We start from the raw sequence: 23,086 nt of genomic DNA, 5'->3' as shown, positions 1-23,086 counted from the left end.
CCAGTAACGTAGCTGTCAAAACACAAATGTTTAGGGATAGCCTACGTTATCTAAGTGTTGTATGAGCATTATTACAGGACATTTTGAGCAGCAGGTTTTGAATTTACCATTTATTTATACATTTTAACAGCTAAAAGCCTGTAATTACCGGCTAACAGAAACCCTGATGTGTATGACTAAAACTCTTCTAACTTTCTGTGCAATAAGTCTGTGTTTTTCCGCAATATACAATTTGACAAAACATTTTGTTTCTGTACATATGAAAAACGTGTTCGATTTTTACTACTGTGAAAACATTGACTTGGTTTTGAGGTTTTAAAATTTGGCAGTTGGTTAATTTGCATGAATTAGAAATGGAAAAGAGGGGAAATATATTTGGCATCTGTCAAGTCAGGCGTCACTGATTAATACAGGCCTTGTTTCATCTCTAATTAGTATAATAGAGGAGTGTACTTTTTTTTCCTTTTCGTTAGCACATGGTGAATACTCACTAGTATCACTTTATTGTATGGAACTGTGACAGTGCCGGCTTTCTTCAAAAGAAAGAGCCTTTTTTTTATCTCCATATAGCAAGTCTCTGTGGGTTCAGTCTGTCTTAATCTAGTGTTGGTAAAACAGAAAGGACCAGTGGCAACTTAAGCAGAACATCTAAAGCCCTCTAAATCTCTTTAAAGTGCAATAGGAAACGTCTCTGAAAAGCAGTATTTGAAGTCGGAGACAAAAAATGCTATCTAGTATCTCGTAGGAAAATCCCTTTCCTAAAACATGGGCAGTGGTCCCAGGGGGGGCGCTACTTGAAGGGATTTGATGCCACACAAAGCTAAGGGATAAACCCGCCTTTGATGCTAGTGGAGCGTAGAACCCCCTGCCTGGAACAAGTCCAAAAAGTCTAGTCTGTGTATGTGTGTGTAATTATGAGTGGTCAAGGGAGGGAGAAAAACTCCAGGGTAGCACGATTCAAGCTAGAATACTTCACTCCCCCCGACTCCCCCAACACAATCTCACACACCCTCTTACTAATGGTCTAAATTGGCCATTCCACCGAGATTTGAAACCCAAACGGACAAAAAGACAAGAGAGGGGCAGCTGTCTCCCATAGCATATGCTGACCACTTGTATGACAGACTGGCTTATTTCTGTGTAAATGGAGACAAGCTTACCACTTTAGCTCGTTTCAGCCCATCAGTAGCACTAAGAAGATTGAGCCGCAGCTGAGGCTGCCAACCATGCTGGTAAGTCTGAATGAGGCCTATTCAGAGTGCCAGTGAGGGAAGTGTAAGGGCTTGTGTGTGTGTGTGTGTGTGTGTGTGTGTGTGTGTGTGTGTGTGTGTGTGTGTGTGTGTGTGTGTGTGTGTGTGTGTGTGTGTGTGTGTGTGTGTGTGTGTGTGTGTGTGTGTGTGTGTGTGTGTGTGTGTGTGTGTGTGCGTGTGCGTGTGCGTGTGTACCTGCACATTCTTGGGTATAATGGTTCTGTCTGTCTTTTTGTCAGTGTACAGTACTGATATACATATATTAAGCTTTGCACTGAGCCCAAAGCAGCGCACTGGTTCCACTGTGTCTGTAACCGCTGTGCTGAATCAGGCTGTGTGTTCGGGATGTTAGCGAACACAAACCACAAACTTTCATTGGCTTGGCGGCAAAACGGCACTGGGCATTACGACTGGTATAACCATGTCTAGGGAGGCTGAAACAAGAAGCGATAGACTTGTTTTATTTCCCCTGTGTCAGCGCGTGGAAGATTTCTGAAGCTGGGCGAGTGGTGAGGAGGTGTTTCTGTGTGTTCCCTCTGTGAGTGTATTAGCAGTTCAACAGATAAGTCTGCCTTTGTGTGTGTGTGTTAAGTACATTGCTGTACAGTATTACTGGCGCTTTAGGCTTTGGCTCCAGACATCCTTTACTGTAGCCAAGCACTCGAGGCTTGTTGGTTTGCTTCTTACCTGAGTTTTAGTCTGGGTCCAGAATTTAGTTTTTGGTGTATCTGCCAATGGCTGGTAAACTGAAGGAATTATCCGGCCAAAATATTTCTTGGCTGGCCAAAACTTGCAGCTATTTGTGTTCATAAAAAAGAGAAATCCCTGGTCAGTGTTTTATCTGTGAACACAGCTTTACAGCAAATGTTCTTTTTAACCCTCCAGCCCGCTCTTTATTCTTCATTTTTGATTGATCTACTCCAGGAATGCTCCACCAAATACGTTAGGACTTGCTTTGGAGAAGTGAACATTTCCTGTGTGCTGCCAGTAGAAGTGGTTAACCAGCCTGGTAGCTTAGAATGATCTAGTGTAAATGGAGCAACGGTGGAAGTTTTTGTTTTTGTCCGAATGAAAGATTCCAATCAAAACTAAATATTTTTCCTCCAACTAAACAAATGTCATTCAAATTGATATTGGACAATTATTAGCATGATATTCAAAACGTATGTCAACATTCTTTCCTTTGCTGATGTTTTTTTTACTCAAGGGTGTTACCATACATTCATGTCTGCCAGTCTGTCTGTGTCAGTCTCATTACATCTCCCCAGCCAGGTCCCCACTGAGTCCCAGAGGGTTATGTTCTAGAGACGCCCATCAGAGTGCAGCAGGGGAAGAGGAAGCCCCTGGTGTAAACACACAAAGTACTTTGAATTGGTTTAAGTAGACAACGCCAAATGGCTTAAAGGTCCCCTATTATGCAAAATGCACTTTTTGATGTCTTTTATACATAAATATGTGTCCCCTGTGTAAGGAGACTCACAAAGTGTCAGAAAATACAACCCTCTCTCTTTTCCTCCTTACCCACATCTAAAAACCGGGGTACAACGAAGCTGATCCAGATTTGCTTCAGTTATGACATCATAACCGTAATGTGGGCTGGCTTTACATTGAACTCCTGGCAACGTGCCGCCCACGTGACACGTCCCAACCTATCGTACCCCATATAGAGTCGCGAGCTACACTTAAATTACAACGTATCTTTTCAGAACACTGGTTGATGCAGTTCCATCATGTCCTCTGCTTTCACAATTCCCGCTTTGCTTTTACTTAAGCATAGATGCTCAATGAAGCCTGGTTTTTGTTGTCAGTCCATCCTTATGATTTCGTCTTTAAGTCCATTTTGGCATGACAAAGCCTTGCACAATGAACAAAAACACACTGCTGACTGATGTTGTGCTGTGAATCATAAGCACATGAATGAACACTGCATGTTCCTAAACGTTATAAAAGTACTAATCCCTAACCACAGACTTGTAGGTAAAATATTGTCCCTAGACCCTCCTTTTTTGAGTTCCTTTTAAAAGATTTTTACATCCAAAGTAAACTTCCTGTGGTCTAAAAGGTGCAATACTGTAAGAAACTAGGGACATTCTATAGACAGTGGCAGAGAGACCTTATGTAAAACCAATACCTCAAGAAAACAAGTGGCATAAATTCTTCACTCTGCAGTGGTCTTAGAGAAGTTTTAAAATCTGAAGTGAAGAACAGTTACAACCTTGATGAGACGTTTTTACAGTGCAATGAAAGCAAGGTCTCTGCAGGCCATGGCAAAACGAGCCCTGCTGTTCAAAATGGATTGAAGTTAAGGGTGATGACTGCGTAAAGTGAAAAAAGTTTTGAGTGAATATTAGCCAATGCCATACAGCCCTCTGGTGTGTTTGCCTCTCTGGACACCGCTTTAATCCCCTTTTCCAGCATGCCGCTGTGCCAACTTACCTGTCAACATTTGTTGCTCCTCGCCTGCAGTCTCAGTCGAGATACTGTAGTTATGCCAGAGCTCCAGGTAGACCCACCAGGGAGGGCTCTATCTTCTCTTTTTGTACCCAGGAGAGGCAGCAGGGGGTGTGTGTGTGTGTGTGTGTGTGTGTGTGTGAGGGAGTGGGTAGAAACCCCGAAGGGAGGAGAAGGACCTACTGAGCCCAGCTGTTGGTTTATTTACCCAACCAAAATCTCCCTCCCTCCTCTTATCCCTTCAGCTTCCTGCTTTTTTTTCTTCCTTTTTTTAACATGAGTGTTGCAGTACTTCTGTGCATCTAAGGATACACACCACCACCACACACACACACATGAAGTATCTCACCCTTTTTCTGTGTTGTCCCTTTCTCTGACAGGCGAACAAAGACCCCCTGTTTCTGACGGGGGTGACCTTCCCGTCAGAGTATCCTGCCAGCCCGGAGACACTAGTCAAGCTAACTGTGTATGATGCAAAGGACAAGAGCCAGGAATCAGTGAGTAAACAATTGTGTGTTGCATATTGAAAATCTACTGTGTGTGTGTGTGTGTGTGTGTGTGTGTGTGTGTGTGTGTGTGTGTGTGTGTGTGTGTGTGTGTGTGTGTGTGTGTGTGTGTGTGTGTGTGTGTGTGTGTGTGTGTGTGTGTGTGTGTGTGTGTGTGTGTGTGTGTGTGTGTGTGTGTGTGTGTGTGTGTGAGAGATGATAATGAGAATGTTTGCCGTGAAGCAGTCATCCTTCATGCGTTGGATATGCAGCACGGAGCTTTAAACTTTACAGGGGATGAACATGAAAAGCTGCGAGAAATCCTCAGCAGACACTCATTATGTTTATAAATAACCTACAGATTTCAGAGATGTTGATTTAAAACAGGAACTGAATTATAGTACTCTTTCAGTATCAATAATTTAGGGCAGTCAAAGACCAATCTTGGAGCATTTGAGCAGGGCACCCTTTAGTGTTGAAAGTCCCGTGGGAAAATCCACTGGCACTTCAGTGGGAATGCCAGACATTGTATATTCTGAATGGGTGGGCCCTGTGATTCAGACATATTTAAACTGACTTTATAACAGGCTCTCCAGCGTGGCTCTAAGCATGACCTTAATCAAGCGATCCCCACTCAACCCTGGGTGCCAAGATCTTAATTTGGCATCACTTACTATGAAACATTCATGAGCTTTACGATGAGTAAAGACTCCTCCATTGCAGCTGTTAGTATTTGAAAATGTACCACATAAAGGCCTCTGTTTTTACGCCGGGACAGAGTAAGCCGTGGTGTCTTACACCAAGGTGGGTGGGTTGTGCAAATTGGTGTTTGCTTTGGCCTGAAACTGTGTTTCTTTTTCCACCTGCAGAGACAGTTTCTTAATGCAGACCCAACAGCGAGGCGTTATGCAGAGTCAAAGAGTCTGACTATCTTCATTCATCGCTTTTACCTTCAGATATCACACCAAGCTTGACTCAAACAAGAAGTGTGTTTTTCTAAGTAAAACCCTGGTTTAACACTCATAACCTCCGTCTTCATAACCATCATGAATACAGAAAGCTTTATATCTCCAAGATCCTTCCTCAGCTCCATCAAACATCTTGTTTTTTTTGCAGGCATCTCCCAAAGACATTTCCTCTAGATGATTCAAATTAAGCGTGTCCATGGGAATATTATAATGAGCTGTTAGTTCATACAATTAAGTGAACATCTTTTCCTACAGAATAAGTTCAACCTGAAAAATCTGTTCTTTTAACCTATGCCACCATGTATTAGTTTGAGCACCGACTGTAAATTGGAAGGCCTCAATTTTCAAATACTTTTTGCTTTAATTTGCACACAAGATAAGTGGATATACAGGAAGCAATCTCAACAAACCAGGCTTTCTCCCTGAAGTATGTCAATTTCACTGGCTCCAAGTAGTGGTACATTAATTTGATTATCCGCTTGCAAGGCCACATTGGTTGCAACTTGGTAGCTGCCAACTGACAATAACTCAACAACAACTAAGCGAAAGTGAAGCTCAATTAAAGACTCCCTTTCCATAGCCTTCTGCAACCGAGGTGTCCTAAGCAGGTGGCGTCGGGAATGAGCGACTTGGCCTTGTGCACTGCCAAAAAGATTTCATTATTTATTTGGTGCCCGGAGATTGATCAAAACATAGGCATTTACTAAATCGAGGCCAAGAAATATGTTTGCACAAATTCAATAGTGGCCTGAAAATATGTTTTGTTCTTTCTATGGCTTCTGCAGGCCTCCTGTCTCTTGGTATTAAAAGATGGGAGTGGATTTGAGGCTAATACAAACTCCACCTGCTGATCATTTATCTGTCCAACTAGTAATGTATTCAGCCTGCTGTAGCTTCTTTCCAGATTGTGCAGCACTGTGCCAGGATACCATCATTTGCCAAATGTGGAAAAAATGAGCGTGTTCCCCGAGTGTGCTGCTGCACCCAGTTTCATTTCAACAGATGATCGGTTTACTTTCATTTGTATTTCTAATATAGCACGGCATGTTTTTTGCATTTTTGTGGAATGGCATTACCTTTAGTGTCTAGCTGTACATACATTTATGTTACCTGTTACCTCTTCAGCCTTGAAATACAATCCCAGATGGAATTAGCTTGAAATGGAAACTCAATGGTTTATTCTGAGGTGTGTATTGAATATTCATGTGGAACAACACCCATGTGAGCTCCACACTGTATCTCTCAATTCAATCCCCACCTCCGTCCTCCTGTGTTGTGCAGTATGTTGCCACCAGAGGTTTGACTGAACAGAAGGTGGCTGGGCAAGCTAATGCCCATCATATAAAGATATTTCACTGGTGCCTGGTCAAATATATAACAGCTAAATTGAAGAACAGCTATATTAAAAACAGGCAGTTTTCGTATTTAGGAGCTTCTGTTAAGGCTAATAGAACAATTCAAATATGGACCAGAATCTTAATTATTCAGCAAAATATGTAAAAATCTCTGAATAATAGGTCATTTGGCGCAGCTCACAAACAGTATTCTACAGACTTAATTAGAAATGCTTGTCTAGTAAAGATCCTCTCTCATCATTTTAAGATATTATTTGATGTTTCAATTATGTCTCAATAATTCCCCTTTGTATCGCGATCGTGTCGCAGTTTGCAATACGATTTCAAAATAATCTAAATGAGTTCTTTTTTTGGAGCCCTTTCTACTGTAACGTATAGAGACCGGATGAAATACTATTCTAACTGCTGTTGAATTTGGACATTTGTAATGTCTCTCCATTTTTCATCCTGTCCCTCACTCTGCCTCTCTGAGTGATATATCTCAGTGGCTCCTGACAGTCCGTCATAAATATCTCTGATACAAAACACAGCATTTCACTCAAGCTTGACTTAAATCTTAAAACTGAATGAGCAGCTTTACCGCACATTCACTGTTGAGCCTTTTTAACTCTCTTTAAATACCATTTTCTATTTGATGCATCCAACTTTCTGTGAACATTTCCACAAAGGTTTTGATCAGGATATTTGTTTTTAGAAAAATGCATGAAATGTGTTTGTCTCTTTCTCTCATTACACCTCATGCAGTGGCCTTTCAATACTTTTTTTTCTCTGCACCAGTGCCCTCATACTGTGGTGGCTTTCAGATTTTCGGCTCTGCTCGACTGGACACTGTGCCTGTCTGGGTCTCATTAGAGACTCTTTAAGTGACACTAGCATGACCCTGAACATGAGCTGACACAAGGCGTCCGCCTCCAAATGCTTTAGTGGCAGAATCACTCAGCCAAGGCTCAGTCATTTAATTTAGCTTTTGAGAGAGAGAGAGAGAGAGAGAGAGAGCATGCTATGTTTGCATGTGTGTGAATGCGTTTGTGTGTTTTACAAATCAGCTGTCAAAAGTTTTAGATATCACTTTCAGCTCTTATAGCAGATGTTGTGCCACGAGCTGATTCACTCCAATGAAAAGCAGATAGCACAACCGCTGAATATTTATTAAAATACATTTAGCAAATATTTCCATTTTGTGTTTTATGCCACGTCTGTTCACCACAAGAGGTGAAATAAGAAGGGAAGAACGTGTAACAGGGAGGGGGAGGGGACTGATGGAGGGAGGTTTATAGATGAATGCTTTAACATCCATCGAGGACCAGAGAATTTCATAGTAGGATGATTTCCTTCTGCCTTGGGCTTCCCATTTAGATATATTCTAAGATGACACTGGCTGCATGGTCATGAATATTTGAGAGTACGCACAGGGCTGAGAGGACGATAAGTGAGGCAGTGGAGGTGTGAGAAGGAGTCAGACCGGGTAAGATATCTCTCAGGTGTAAGTGATCCCACCCTGAAGCCCTGGCTGTCAAAAGCTAGCCTTACTTTGTCCCTGATGTCTTACCTGCAACTGCACGTTGAGTGGCTCCCAGCAGCAATATAATTCCCTTTCAGCTTTCATTCTGAACACTGAATCAAGGATTATTTCTCTCTGACTGTAAGAAAAGGTATTCCTAACAGAAATTACACAATTGTACCATGAGCTCAGCCAAATCTTTGAGCATAATGACTTAAACAAAGATGATTCCAACCATAACTAATCCGCTGCATCTTCAAAAATGTGTAATTAAATGAGCAATGAGAAGAAAAGGTCTTTGCCCTTCATAATAGAAATCACGCAATTACGAGTATATTTTAAATACAGGCTGGAGAAAAGTACATGTTCAAGTATCAACAGCTTTTACCTTTTAGATTGAAATTGTGGTCGAAGAAGCCTTTTATTACAAGGCTTGGATTAAATCTTGGTAGCCGTTATCATTATCTTTAAAGTTCATAATCAATTAGAGGCAGGCTCATCTAAGGTAACATGGATAATAGGCCTTTAGTTAAAAGCATATGAAAGAGGCAAATAGGATTATTTGTGTTTGCTGCATCAGGTTGGCGCTCACTTACCTGTGTGAGGAGGCTCGCAGACACCCTGCTAATGAGAGACCTGTGGTGTGTTGTCGGTGTGGAGCTTTCACTGAGTGTTCTTGTGGTTTAAAGGGATAGGACAGCTGCCTGTGAAAGAGCTCTTCTCTCTAATCACAGCCTCATTTATCCTGCCTCTGCAAACTGCAATCTGGAATTAACGTGAAATGTGGTTTTCAGTTTGCATTCCCATTACTGGTTGAGGTGAGGAATTTGGATTGGTTTCTGTGAGGCGCGCTGAAGTGTGACAAACAAAAGACCTCATTTGCTTTAAACTGGGAAATTGTGCATGTCTGGTCTTTTTCTATAAAGCCTCTATAAAATGTATTCAATCAAATAAAACACAAGCAGACGGGTTTTTTCTGTGTTACTATAATGGCTATCTTCCTCTGGCTGCCACAAGCGGCATGGTAAACACACAGGCAAACACACACACACACACACACACACACACACACACACACACACACACACACACACACACACACACACACACACACACACACACACACACACACACACACACACACACACACAGAATCACCATCTGCGCTAAAAGGGTATACTGTAGCTAGATGTCTTTGTTTCAGAGGGCAATGGAATAAAAGAACAGATCAAAGTTTCATCTTACACTGCCGGCCTACATGCCACATACAGTACACACACACACACACACACACACACACACACACACACACACACACACACACACACACACACACACACACACACACACACACACACACACACACACACACACACACACACACACTCAAAATTGTATAGGTGTTGTATGAGAAAAGCTACAAAACATGGATAGGAGGAAATTGATTTTGTTTTTTTTGTGTTCACACCAGTTCAAATCTGATTTTAAAAATGTCCCTGCCATGTAAGAAATGAAAGTATTAATTAGCTTTTTGTCAAAAGAAAATCAGACCAATATCGGTTAATGTTAAGCAAATTTGTGACAGTATATACATGTGTGTTTGCTTGCTTGTGGATGTGGCATATAGCAGTGAGCTTGCATCTTGAATATGGGTGAATTAGCTCCTACATTATTTTGTAATTCAGATATCTGTTAACTTAGAATTCAGCATACAGATGTTCAATCTTTATTTTTACTTTCATAATTGAAATAGCAAAAACATATACATTTAAGAATCAAAAACCACTGGATATTGTGTCAGCTATGTCACTTCAGCGCATGCCATGGTGAGTGATTATTAACTATTCGACTGTCAGATATTCGCCACATCTCAGGAGGCAGGTTGAGCAGTCACCTTCCAGTTGTGAATTGTCGCTCCAATTATGAACTGCTGAAGTATGGAGAATCCCAGCCTCAGTTAATCCTGCCCTGTCAATAATCATGATGTGTAAAAGGCGGTGACTTGACATTTTTTTGGCATAGGCTCTTGCTTTTAGCTGGATGAGTGTCAGTGTGGTGGGAATTTCTGTAAGTGCATGAGTTTACTGCCAGAAAGGGGGGGGGGCAGAAATGGAAGCAGACAGGGAACCAGAACAGACAGTGAGAGAGAGCTGGAGGGAACATGCGCACATGCACAGAAACACACATACACACATTACAAGAACCAATCTTAGAGATATCCTAGAAAGGGCCGGGTAGTGATTGGTTGGACAGCTGAGCGGTGATAACCTACGAGAGCAAGAGTCCTCAGATAAGGACTGTCTCTTGTCTGATGGCCACTTTGCTTCCCTCACCAACACTGAGGCAATGTCAGCCAATGTCACAAGTGCTAAAAAGTACTCCTGTTCAAGTCGGCGAGGCTAAAATTAGACACACCAGTGACCTCTCTTTTTTTTTTTAATGCTCGCTGAAGAGTCTTGCCAGGCCAAAAATGTCATATAGTTTAACGGTACTTCAGCTATGAGCAGCATAAAACCATTTTCCTCTGTTTTAGTGTTAGGTCTACTGCTGTAATGGATGCATGCCATGCTAATGGATGAATATGTTATTGTCCAATTAATGTTCTGTCAACACAGTATATTAAAATGTCACAAAGAAAATCAGTACATAAGCCTTATTAAATTAGGGATTTTGTTTTGCCGCCCCTGAAAAACACAGCATTGTGAAATTTCAGAGCAACTCTTAACATTGATGTTTGACATCTTAATTCATTTTAATCATAATTATTTCAGGGTGGTCACTGGAAGTAGTTATTTCTTTGCCTAGTTTAAATTCACACCATAAAACACCTTCACACCTGTAACCAGCCCTATACTGCCACAATAAATGGTAAATGGTCTACACTTGTATAAAGCTTTACTACTTTCATTGTGTTTCATTGTGTTGTGTGTTCACACTGAGTGCGCAGGCAATTTATTCCGTGGCATGATAACACTAAAAGTCAATGCAAACCTGCCATCCTGTGATTACTGGATGAGTGGCACAACCTGCTTATCCACAGCTGCCTGCTGCACAACCCTGATAGTCGATCTATTGGCCACTGAGGAGCTCCATTGGTGCAGTTAAGGGTTTGGGGTTTGGGGTTTTTAAATCCTTGCTCTTTAACCTTTTCCTGCAGATTTAGCCTGCAGGCTTCAGGGAATAAATCAGCACCCAAGATACACTGCATCCCAGGCTGAGTAAAAACAAGGGATATGACATAATCCTAGGAAACTTTCGATTTAGCGTCAGGTTAAATATTTTTTACTGTGTGAATGATGACAGATTTGACCAATTATGTCATAAGCTAGCTGTTTGATTGTTCCTACCACTGAACACTTTTAAAATAATTTGAGGAAAATAAGCAGAGGTGTGACTCCTGCCAATCACAGCAAAGACGACTTGAGTCCCATGGAGGTGACAGGTTTGACATCCGTCAATCATGATGATGGCAAGTGAGCCACACGGATGGTGACAAGTCAAAACAGTGGGAACTTGAGGGGTGGATTCTGGCTACCCACAATGCTCGTGGGTGTGTGTAAGAAACTTTTTAGCTACAGTATGATTTGTAGGAACACCTTTAATTTCACCAGGGAAAGTGCTGGCCTCAGTGATTACATTTTGACAAACTGTACGCAGAAGTTCCCTTTTTGTCGCCTTCACATTCTACCCACTCGAGCTGCCCATTAGTTATGCTCATTAAGGTGTATTTAATTTCACATCCCACCAAGGCAGGCGACAAAAAGTGCATTTGATGAATTGCACAATTACACTGCTGTGAACCTCCAGTTCTTCCAGACCCAGGATGTGCCTCTCTTTTATCTGCCCTATACAGTGTCTTTCAGAAATGTTTTCAATACATTCTCCTTCAAAACTTCTGTGCTTTGACGGCCAATTATTCACTTAAATACAGAGCGTCTAATTTTGTTTTTAACACTCATCCCATTATGCCAATGGGTTCAGCGTTTCATGGCTCATTACAAGCACAATGAAGAGGATAAAACATCAGGAAGGAAAGGAGAGAACAACTTTGTTGTATAATTTGTGAAGCTATCTCTTCAGAAGAAGTAAAACACCTTTAGATGAGAACTTTGCGTTTAGTGCCTGGGCTAAATTAAAGCAACTGAAAAGGGCTGTTTATGCATTAGGAGAGGCCAGCTGCATTGAAAATGTCTGGATGATAGGCCGATATTAAAGTCCAACTTGTTTGTGAACACAGCCTGCAAATCAAGCTCATCATTAAAAGACACCATGGCAGCTTTTAACAATATGGATTCAGAATATAAACCTTATGGCATGACTCCAAAACCGGAGTGGGATTTGCCTTTCATAAGATGGATACATTTGACATAGTAATGAATTAAAGTGCTTTCTTCAACATGAAGTACCGCACAGTTGGGGTGAACTCGCCCTCAAAAAATCTGAATGCGCTGCTCTATCTGCCTTTTTCTTATTAAAAGGAAAATTCTGCTAACTTTGGCACACTGGTGAAAGTGCTGGAACCAGGCAGGTGACAGTTGAGGGGGAATAAATCGTCCCTGAAAGTAGAACGTTTAAACACTAAAAAGCAATTTATTGACAACTGAGCACTCACTCTGCCATGTCAGGTTCACACAACATATGTCTCATATGGCTGGAAAGCTGCACGGACAGGCTGTTGGCGGCGGAACATGTCAGGCTGGAGCGATGTGTTGGAAAACATTTCAGGCTCTTTCCAAAGCCCCGGCTTTAAGTGCTTTCCCCCAGCAATGATATCATTTTCATTGGCTGACGATACTTCAAACTCCTGTTTACTCTACTTAGGAAAGTAATTAAGTTGTTTTTCCACATTGTTTCCCCCACTGTGTTGACATGCACTTCAATAAAGTGGCTTATTGCGCCATTGAATATTTACAATTGTTTGAAATGAAGCGCACTCGTACTTCTGTTGTGGGGTTGTAAGCAGTCATTCGTTAAAATAGTTGTTGGAATAGTGCACGCTCATTAAAAGCAACCAACTAAATCTAAGCGGAGGAGCTAAAGTAATTAATTACTTATAAAAACTGCTGAGCTGATGTCTGTGGCTGTTGCCATGCAGAGACGCCCTTTCCTTTGTAGGGCAAAGCCACAAGTAAGGAGAGTGCACCAGTAAACAGTGTATTTATACACTCTATGGAGACTTTGGGATAATTGCCAATTAATTAAGTTTATTTTTTATTAGTATTTACAGTTGTGCTTTATATGACACTAATCTAGGAAAGACATGTAATGGTTAGAAAGGTTCAGATCAAAGTACCAAGCATGCATGTGCAATCAATATAAATAGTGTGTCAAACTTGAATATGCTTGCTAACACATACAAACATGTAGAAAACAAAGAGAAGGGGAAAACAAATATGTAAATGCACAGTAAAGTAAATATAAAAGAATGCAGAAGAAAGTTGAGGGACAAAGAGAGGAAACAAAGAACACAATTAAAGCATAACTTCTAATTCGGGGAACATTTGTTTAGTCACTATCTTGCAAAAAGTCTAATTAGAAGATCGACTCTCCCTTTATTAGTCCAACACAAAGCTGGAACCAGTCATTTTGATTAGCACAAAGACTGGAAAACCATGAGAAACCATCAGCCTGACTTCATCCCAAGGTAGATAAGTCTGCCTGAAGCTCACAAATAAAATGTTACATCTTGTTTGTTTTCCAAGTCCAAAACCAAGTGTGAAAACAACTTCTTACGCTCAACTCAAGTTATGCTGGCTGCAGCTTCATCCTTCTCCCTAAATGTCAAACTATTTCCTTGGAGACGTAACTAAATGCATATAGATTATGACTTATAGCTTGGTATTTATTTTCAGTAAAAAACTCACTTTCTCTTGAAGTCAGCAATAAATCAGAATGCCATTAATTGAAAAGACTTTCCAAGAACAAATAAATAAGGAAGAAAAGTCAAACTGCTTGCGTTTGTTTTTCCTCAGGGCCGTCATCAATACTCTTTTGAGGCTAAATCTCTGTTTGCACGTTATTTGCAGTGTGTTCATGCCGCTGACAGGAATATAAATGTAAGGAGTTGTAAATTGCCTTATCAAGCTGCAGGTAAGCACTTGATACTGAAGCGCACCTTCCCAGGAATCCTCCTCTTTTTCGTAACCTTTCCCAAAGCTTTCACCAGTCTAATCCTACTCCAATCTCCTCAAGGTGGGATTTGTCTGGATCAATTTCATAATGCATTATTCATTTCAGAATTTAATCAAATATCTCCCCCACCAATCAGCCCAGGCCATACCTCCCCTAACCCTCCCTCGCCTCTTTCCCCATCATATCGGTGATTGTTAGTGTCACCTGCAATAGCAGATTATCAGCCAAATGAATTACTGGGTCACAGGTGAATTAGACGCTTGGCTGACTGTAATCTCTTCTCTCTGGCAAAAGTAGCTTAGTGTAAGTTAGTTTTTTTCTTTTACAGAGAGAGGTGGAGAGGAAGAAAGAAAAAAATGCTTCAGAAAATCCCCTTTCTGCCTGGCTTCCCGTGGGTTTCTGCAGTGTAATGGTTTCCTTTGAGAGGCACTGGTGGAAAGTGCTGATGCTCGTTGGCTGTGTGTGTGTGTGTGTGTGTGTGTGTGTGTGTGTGTGTGTGTGTGTGTGTGTGTGTGTGTGTGTGTGTGTGTGTGTGTGTGTGTGTGTGTGTGTGTGTGTGTGTGTGTGTGTGTGTGTGTGTGTGTGTGTGTGTGTGTGTGTGTGTGTGTGTGTGTGTGTGTGTGTGTGTGTGTGTGTGTGTGTGTGTGTGTGTGTGTGAAGTCTGTTATTTTCCATGGCTAACTGCCCCACTGATGAGCTCGCCATCCAGGCCAGGGTCGTGTACAGTGTGTGAGTGTTCCTGTAGCTGCACACACTCACATGTAAGCCTGTGGCCAAACAGCATTGGTAATCCTGTGTGTGGGAGCCAGCACACTGTAAAGTCATGCAATTAATCCTGCCGTTTGTCAATTGAAAGACATTTCATAAAGCATTTTATGGCATCTGTCTAAGCACGGTTGTGTGCAAGCACTAAAGTACAGCCCTGCTTGTGCAGTATTCTGCCTTCTCACTCTGTTGACGGAGGTAATGACACATTGCTTTCCTCCTCCTCTCCTCACCCAGGAGGACCTAAAGTAAATGAGTGTTGGGCAGAAGGGGTCTTGTTGCTGCTTTGTGGTTCTGTTCTGTTGGTGCAGATGGAATTATATGATAATCAGAAATCAGCCAACATTGTTCCCCCCTCGGCACACGCAAAGAGGGTGGGAAGCCTTTAAACATCTCAGAGACATTTTTTCCCTCCCTTGGAAATACAAATGTATTTGTTTTGATCTTATCTCTATTTTTTTTGTACAATCTCATGTCCTATTCATAAGTGTACAACAAACCCTGAATATATTCATGTGCTATCATAGCCACCAAGGACAAATTCTACTTTCACATAAACACTATATTTAGTTCAAAAGGCTCTTTTGTTGATGTTGTTCCACATCAACTGGCAAATATGTCATTTAGGCAACTAATATGGCTGTGGTGTGTTGAGGAACAAACACAGCTAGCGGCTGTTGCACCTCTCCCACTGTTTCCTTCATCTTGTTGTTTACTGAGTCAAGGTGGTGCGAGCCATCTGAAATCACATCTTCTGTACAGACACACTTGTCCCACAGGAGAGGTAGGGGCAAGAGAAACTCCTACACAGTGAACGCTGTTCAAAATATACTTAGAGGCTCAACCTTTGCACACTCCTAAACCACACTGGGCTGTGCAGTCTGTTGTCGCCATCCATGTACAAATGATGTCGAATATAGCTCAAAGTAACATGCAACCTACAGATAACACACAAATAAACATGCACACATAAACATTTTCATAAAACTTTGCGCAATGTCGTGTTTATCCATAGTGAACATAGGTAGTACCTACCAATACATTGGAGAAATGTTGCCTGAAGAAGTGTCCACCCACACAGAGCATTGACCCCCATTTGAAATGTAGTAAAATCTGCCTTTTACAGTATTTGTATCTCACTTTGGGATTTCTTATTGTATGTACCGTGTATGTATACCAACATGTATGTCCATCCAGAATGCAGTGCAGCTGGGATGTGGCTCTGGTTTACAGTGAAGTCATAGAGGAGTCAACTCTCAATATAACAGGGCATCAATCCCTGTCTGTCTGCCTGTCTTGGCTGTTAACCACCTCCGGGCTGCACCATTGATCCCCATAATTGTCTCCCACTCTTCAAAGAGAGCTGAGAGTTGGTTTGATCCGAGCTGTTTACTTTCACAACCACCTATAGAACCCCTATCTCAGAAGAAGAGAGCTATCAACCACTTCAGGCATGAGCTAGCATATTATAGCGCTATTATGTGAGTGTGTTTGTGTTGGGTTGTGTTTGTGTGTGTGTGAGGAAGAAAGCATGGTAGAGAGAGACCCAGCATAGCCTGTAGCCTTACAGGCCTGGGGGTGAGCTAGCAGCTTCTTGCTGTTACATAAGGGCAGGGAATTTAAACCTGCACATTCCCTAGTATCTATCCATGGGTATTAAAGGGAACTTGCTACCATTCTGTGTGTGAAATGTTGCCTTACAGCTTCTTACTAACGTGACTAGCAGGATAGCTTTTGTGATATGACAAACAGGATGTTGTGTTTAACATGTTTTGTGGGTGAATAAATGATAAGGTGCATTCCATCTCGACTCTGCATGCAACGTCTTTCCGTTGCTGCACTTGTGGGCCTTTACTTGAACCGCATAGTCAGAGAAGGGGAAGCTGCTAACCACAGCCTCTGCCAGGACTAGCTGATAGCAGCTCGCAGTAAGTAGCTGATAATAAACACTTGCATTGGTGAAGCATATGGTCATATGGATCCATCTCATCTGCTGACAGATACAATAGGGGTTGTATAAATGCAACTCTATCAAAACTGCCTCAAGTTTGCCATGCTGCAATTTAAATGTAGTGCTCAGGTCAAGAGAAGGGATTTGAATCAGCTGTGCAGGCTTTGGAACTACTACCAAGTCATGTTTACAGACTGTGAGCAAAGGAGCCTTGATTTTTATCACCTAGTATACAGTGGGGTTAACTGTTAAAGTTTATGGAGCAAAGCCTAGAGTGTGGGGGGGAGTCATTGCTAATGTATTTCCAGTACCAAGGCCAGCATGCATTCGCCACAAGTTTATTTTTCTCATACTGTTCCTGCAGCTCTTTCTCTGACATTGACATCTGAATCTGACTTCCTCCTACTTATTATTACTCAACCAGTTTCTTATCATTCTTAGAGCCCTGTGTATTACTCAAAAAGACTGTCAGTAAAGAAAACCTTTGTTCCCAGTCGAACCAAAACATGATTAAGTAAACAATAAGCAGGGATAAAGGGAGTCAGAAATCTAACAGAGTGGTAGGAAGAGCCTTTGGGGTTTTGAGGGCAGGCATTGACAAGCTGAAGAATGTTAGTGAGAGCAAGTATGAACACTTAGCCTGCATCATTATTTTTCTGTAGCTAGTCCTCTGGACTAGAGAATCCCACATACTCAGGAACCTTAAGCAGTTTTGGGGGGAAGAGGGATATTAATGTGTCCCCTGCTCTGTGATGCTACATGGCTCTATAGATGTTTTTGGACGTGCAGAAGAAGGAATCCTAAAAGGAGATTCCCTTTGCTCTCAGCTGTCAGTCTTTAAGTGAGTATTTACTTTTCAGTCCAGCCTTATTATAGTGCTTATAAAGTCTGAGTCAGCTGTAAACATTTCATCATCGTTCCTGCACAGAAAGCGTTTCAAGGTTTCAAGGTTTCAAGGTTTTAAAGCGTGTCACCTTAAATGTTTTTCATAAGCAGAATATATACCTTTTAGAAGAGATATATTTCCAGCTCACTAAACAAATTCAGCTGTGAAAGACTTGACAGAAAGCTGCAACTACTCCTTCATTCTGTTCAGAGAGTTGGAATGACGTGTAAAGCTGTCGGATTGTTTTTGAATTATGAATAATGACATAATCTGATTAAAAAGCAACATTAACAGTCTGAGGAAAGATCCTGCTCCAGCATACTGCAGATATGGTAAAAATGGAACACTACAGTGACTGATGAATTCATCCACTGGAAAATGCCAGCACCAAATATATCAGACTAGATATACTGTGCAACTCTGTGACATAATAGGCTGGGGTTATGATTGACTTTGTTTGTCATTGTAGCCAATTTCTCAGAATGGCACGCTGTATTCCTCAACAGCTGACTAATTATGCTACCAAATGCATTAAGTACTGACAAAGCTGCCTCATCATGGCTCAAATTCTAACACCAGTCTGACATTAAAATATTGATTCATCCTTATAATGCATATTCCTTGTTGTTGTGTCTACAGTCCACTATATCATTTAGTTAAGATTTTTGTTAAACCCTCCTTGCGTTGTCCAAAGCGAGATAAGCATTAACACAGAATTATGTGAGCACAAACGTTAAGTCGAGGAAAGCTACGCCAATTAAGAGCCCACTTTCATGATTTTACACCCAAAAATCTTTCTAGAGTAGAAAGAGATTAAAGTTTAGCTTTCTTTTTTAACGAAACCAGACCCAGAAGGCATTTATCTCCCGTTTCAGTTTCATGTTTGTACAGTGACTCTTACTTTTAGTTTAACAGTAGGTGCATATTATGCCTTTGATACATCTCAAAAGTTATTCATGAAGCAGACAAAAATAGTACAAACGATTAATAAGGCATGTAATGGGACAAACACACCCGAACAGCACATCAAAGTGTTTGTATCTCAGTACCAATCACTGTTATTATTAAACTCAGATAAGTCTGCCTCACATTACTTGGAGTGCACGCACATTGCCCCAGGACCAGGGCGAGTACAAAACACACAGAGTACACGGTATCAGTACACAGCTTGGACTGGGAACAATTAAATATCCTTATTTGCTGATTATATCCAATGGACCAAAACATTGAAAACTCTGCTGTATTAGCCCTCATAATTAACAACCCTCATTGATATATGATTTACCAAGACCTGTCTTAGAGAGACATTTAGAAAATATGAAATATTTTCCGATGAGTGCAGTTGTAAGCGTTTTCTATTTATGTCATTAGTCCAAATGGCCTGTAAAAATGAAACTTGGAATATTTCCTCTAAAGAATAGGACCGTTTAAAACTGCATAAAAGATCTCCATAACCAGACACGTATTACATCAATAATTAGAGTAACTTGCTAGCACAGGCTTAACGGGCCAGTGTGTGGTATTTAGGTATATAAGCATGAATGCCATATAATGTTATTAAGGAGGCCCTTTTATGCTTTTTGGGGTTTTCACCTTCCTGTACTGTGTAATATAGGTTTTGTGCATGGTAATGGTCAGCAAAGACTGGGCTCTGGTTTCAGACAGAGGGTGAAAAGAGGTGCTGCAGCAAAAGAAAATGTAAATACTGTTTTGAACATTAAAGCATGTAATCATGTCACAGTGGAGGCACAAAATATAGTTATGAACCTGAAAGTGAGCCTAAAAAGGCCCCTTTAACTTTATTTTCATCTGTGTATTATCAAAGGACCAATCAGACTCTGGCTTCTGGCATTTTGCTTATTTTTGTTACCTGAAGGCCACTGTATTTCTCCTAAACAATGGTAATACCAGCAGCTGCCTAAATTTAATTTCTCCCAGACAATGTTATGGTACGGATAGCTTCTGAGAGAGGGAAAGGTTGTAAGATACTGCAGTTTTGCACTCGGTGACTTGTTAGTGCAGTCTTGTAAAGGGAGCGATAGGCGACACACTGTCCTTTATAAGTAAATTGGGCCATTCTATAAAGCCAAAATAGTTACATTATTATTTAAAGCTATTAAAGCTACCCTTCCATTCAATCTGTTAGTAAAGCTTTGAAGAAATGGATAGGGAAGGGTACAAGTGGATGAGCAGACTTTCTTTCTTTTTAACAGATTAAGAGCAGGGGAATGAGGTCAAGGTAGAGAACCATGAAACCGATAAGTCAGGGAAGAATAGGAGGACAATATGGAGGGTAGACAGCTAAGAATGAGAGCATCAGCTCACTCGGGGAAAACACAGCCGCCTGCTTTTGTCTCCCCCTGCCTGGGTTTGGGGGTGACTGGTTGTCTAAGATCCCTTGTTGCCGTCTGTGCTAAAACCTCGGCTGCCAGTGGCATTTGCTCAATGATCTTCTCATGGACTGACACAGCCCCTGGCTCCATGAATAGAGTGTGGGGACGTGTGCTGTGGTGATAGGGTTCAGCCACAGTGTTGTTTTTCTAAATGCTAAAAAATGTAGGAATTAAGAAGTACTTTGGCTTTTCCTTACAGCCAGGAGCCTCAAACACTCTCCCGTCAGAAGGTAGCTCAAAACCAATCCCTTCCATGTCTCAGTATGCTTTTCTAGGAACTCACAGTAAGAGTGCTCTAAAATATGTCTGACATGACATCTTGAACTTCAAAGTTAGGCGTTAAAAAAAGGCCTGTTTTCAGTAAGCTCTATTCATGTTTTGAACACACTTTGATCTAGGATTTACCATATTGATGTTCAACGTTCATTTCTGCTCCTGTAAGAGTCAAATTAATTTCTGTTGTCTGCAGAATTTTTGAGTTAGAGTGCACATAAAATAGCCCACAGAATACATTAATATTTGCTAAAAAGAATGAGCAATAACAACTAAAAATGTACCAATAGATTTGGTTACAGAACATGAATACTGTTACATAGAGCAATTATTAGACTTACAGTTATTACAGAGAGATTATGTGTATTGTTCTTTTTAGTAAATGGGTAAGTGTGATTTCTGAAAGATGGGCCAACAATGTTATTTTTCAACGATTGTTAATTCCGACTTTTCAAGATTTCAAGAAAACAAATGTAATCTTCTCTATGTATCCAGGTCAATATCTTGGATCTGTTTTTAGTCATATAAACTTTATTTTAGAAAATGGTGTTTACCTCAGACCATTACTTTCCCTTGCTTTTCAGGAACTCACAGTTTGAACGCTCTAAAATCTGTCTGACAGGACATTTTGAACTTCAAAGTCAAGCATTAAAGAAAAGCCTGTTTTCAGTCTGCTTGATTCATGTTTTGAACCAGCTTTAATCTAATGTTTGATCTTCATGTATGCAGATCAATGTCTTGGATATGTCCTCTGCTTTGAGTAAGCTTTATTTATTTAGAAAAATGAAGATTACCAGTACCTTCCTTAAAGACGAAACATCAGTAATTCGGGACAAAGTTAGAGTGCACAGAAAAAGGCCAAAGAGCAGATTCATAATCACTCAAAATGAGCAATACAACTATAAATGTATTTTAAAAATGTGTCTACAGCACATTAAGCGGTTTATGAGACTGAGATCATTTTATTTTAGTTCTAGGATCTGTTGTGGCTTTCTTTTGGTAACCAAGGTCACCAACCCTCACGTAAATAAAGAAAGCGTTAAATTTAGTGTTTCCGATCACTCGCCACCTCCTGATTAAGAAATGACTCACCCCCATGACCTCCAGTTACCATTGTGTTTGTAAATATCATTCTGTGTGTGCCCACAATGTCAGTTGTCTAGATATGCGCAGTGGGTGCATGCTTAAGTGTTTGTGTGCGTGTTTCATTGTTTTTTGCTTGTGTACCTGCTCTGGGTGATAAGGGCCAGTGTTGGAGTGTGTCCTTTGTTCTGCCCGAATTACTCACCCCCCTTGTGTCACCTTGGGTAAATTAAAGCGTGCTTAATCCGAGGTTTCAGTTGAGATAGTTCAAACCTGAGCTCGATGTCACTGGTGTTGCTGTGTGTTTGTTCGTCATTGTCTCCATGTCTCAAAGGGTCGGGTTTCTTCTGTCCCTCTGCTGCAGCACTGTGCTTTAAATGTAAAGAGCGTTTTCAACAAGCCACTTGTGGGATCGTCAAGTATGTCAATATGGGTTTTCAAGTGTTTACCCATACACACTCCTACATACACCTGCACCTTGCACTAGAAATGCATGTTGATTCAAGTAGCCATAACACATTTGTATTTCCTGTTGGCCGTATGAGTCACAGGCTGCAGCCGATGTGTGACACACAACTGAGACAGTTTCCTCTCTCTCTGTCTTCCTCTCAATTCAAAGTGCCTTCTTTAAAACACTCAATAATAAAGTACACCATTATATAAGTATATATTTATATATCTCTATGTCTTACTATCATTCTTTCTCTAAATTCCTCTTCCCTTTTCTGCATTTATATTTTGGTTCTCTACCCATTAATTGTCTGTCTTCCTTCCTCTCTGTCCCTTCCTCTTCTGTGTTAGTCCACCCTCCTCCTCCTCCTCCTCCTGCCCCCTCTCCACCTAGGCTGCTTGTTGACTCCCTCCCCTCTTGTGACTCCCTCCTCCTTCTCTCCTCCCCCCGTCTCTCTCTCTGGTCTTACTGTCAAGCCAGCAGCAGCAGCAGCAGCAGCGGCAGCAGTGGCAGCAGCGGTAACGCCGGTAGCTCACTCAGTCACAGCGGAGGCAGCAGAGTGTGTCTTATTGTGTGTGTGTTTTCAATGTATGTATCAGCCAGTGTGCCTGCTGCTCTTTTAACATATGGAATAACTAACTAACGACTGGAGGAAGATGTGTAGGAAGAACCGTCTTGGAGCTCATTAAGAGGAAGAAAGAAGACATAACATCTCTTTTCCTCTCTCTTTATTACTGTCAGCCGTTCCTCCTTTCTATATCAGTTTCTTTAACTGCCTTACTCTTGTTGCTGCACCATAACTGTAAGTGGACTACCTTGTGTGTGTGTGTGTGTGTGTGTGTGTGTGTGTGTGTGTGTGTGTGTGTGTGTGTGTGTGTTGTTATATACTGTATTTATACCTTGTCTGTGTGTGTTCTCCCCCGTGTCAATTTTAAGTAACTGTGGTCATATTGTGTACACATTTGAATGTAAGTACAAATGGCGTGTCATGACATCTGTTCTGACTTAATTAGGCCAATTTGTAAAGTTATATTCGTAGTGAAGGCGCAGCCTATTCACGGAGACACTCCTGACCTCCATGGTATAACTCTGTTCATATTCATAAACGTTTGCCAGATGTGTGTTATTCAGCCGGTGCCAAA

At 41.2% G+C, this 23,086-nt stretch overlaps 1 protein-coding gene across 8 annotated transcripts in view; it reads left to right on the top strand.

Annotated features, from left to right (window-relative positions):
* The window catches only part of inpp4b (inositol polyphosphate-4-phosphatase type II B), a 218,774-nt gene that overhangs the window by 106,132 nt on the left and 89,556 nt on the right, over nt 1-23,086 (top strand). For 5 of the 8 annotated variants that reach the window (XM_063883246.1, XM_063883249.1, XM_063883245.1 and 2 more), the window contains one exon: nt 4,082-4,198. In XM_063883246.1, the coding sequence (XP_063739316.1) occupies nt 4,082-4,198 (117 nt within the window). Of the gene's footprint in view, nt 1-1,076; nt 1,233-4,081; nt 4,199-17,543; nt 17,700-22,441; nt 22,747-23,086 lie in introns of those variants that run through there. The other 3 variants (XM_063883251.1, XM_063883253.1, XM_063883252.1) reach the window with 3 other exon arrangements.

This window comes from Eleginops maclovinus, chromosome 5 (assembly GCF_036324505.1).
Source record: "Eleginops maclovinus isolate JMC-PN-2008 ecotype Puerto Natales chromosome 5, JC_Emac_rtc_rv5, whole genome shotgun sequence".
Classification (NCBI taxonomy): domain Eukaryota; kingdom Metazoa; phylum Chordata; class Actinopteri; order Perciformes; family Eleginopidae; genus Eleginops; species Eleginops maclovinus.
This window is presented reverse-complemented; position numbering and strand designations above follow the sequence as displayed.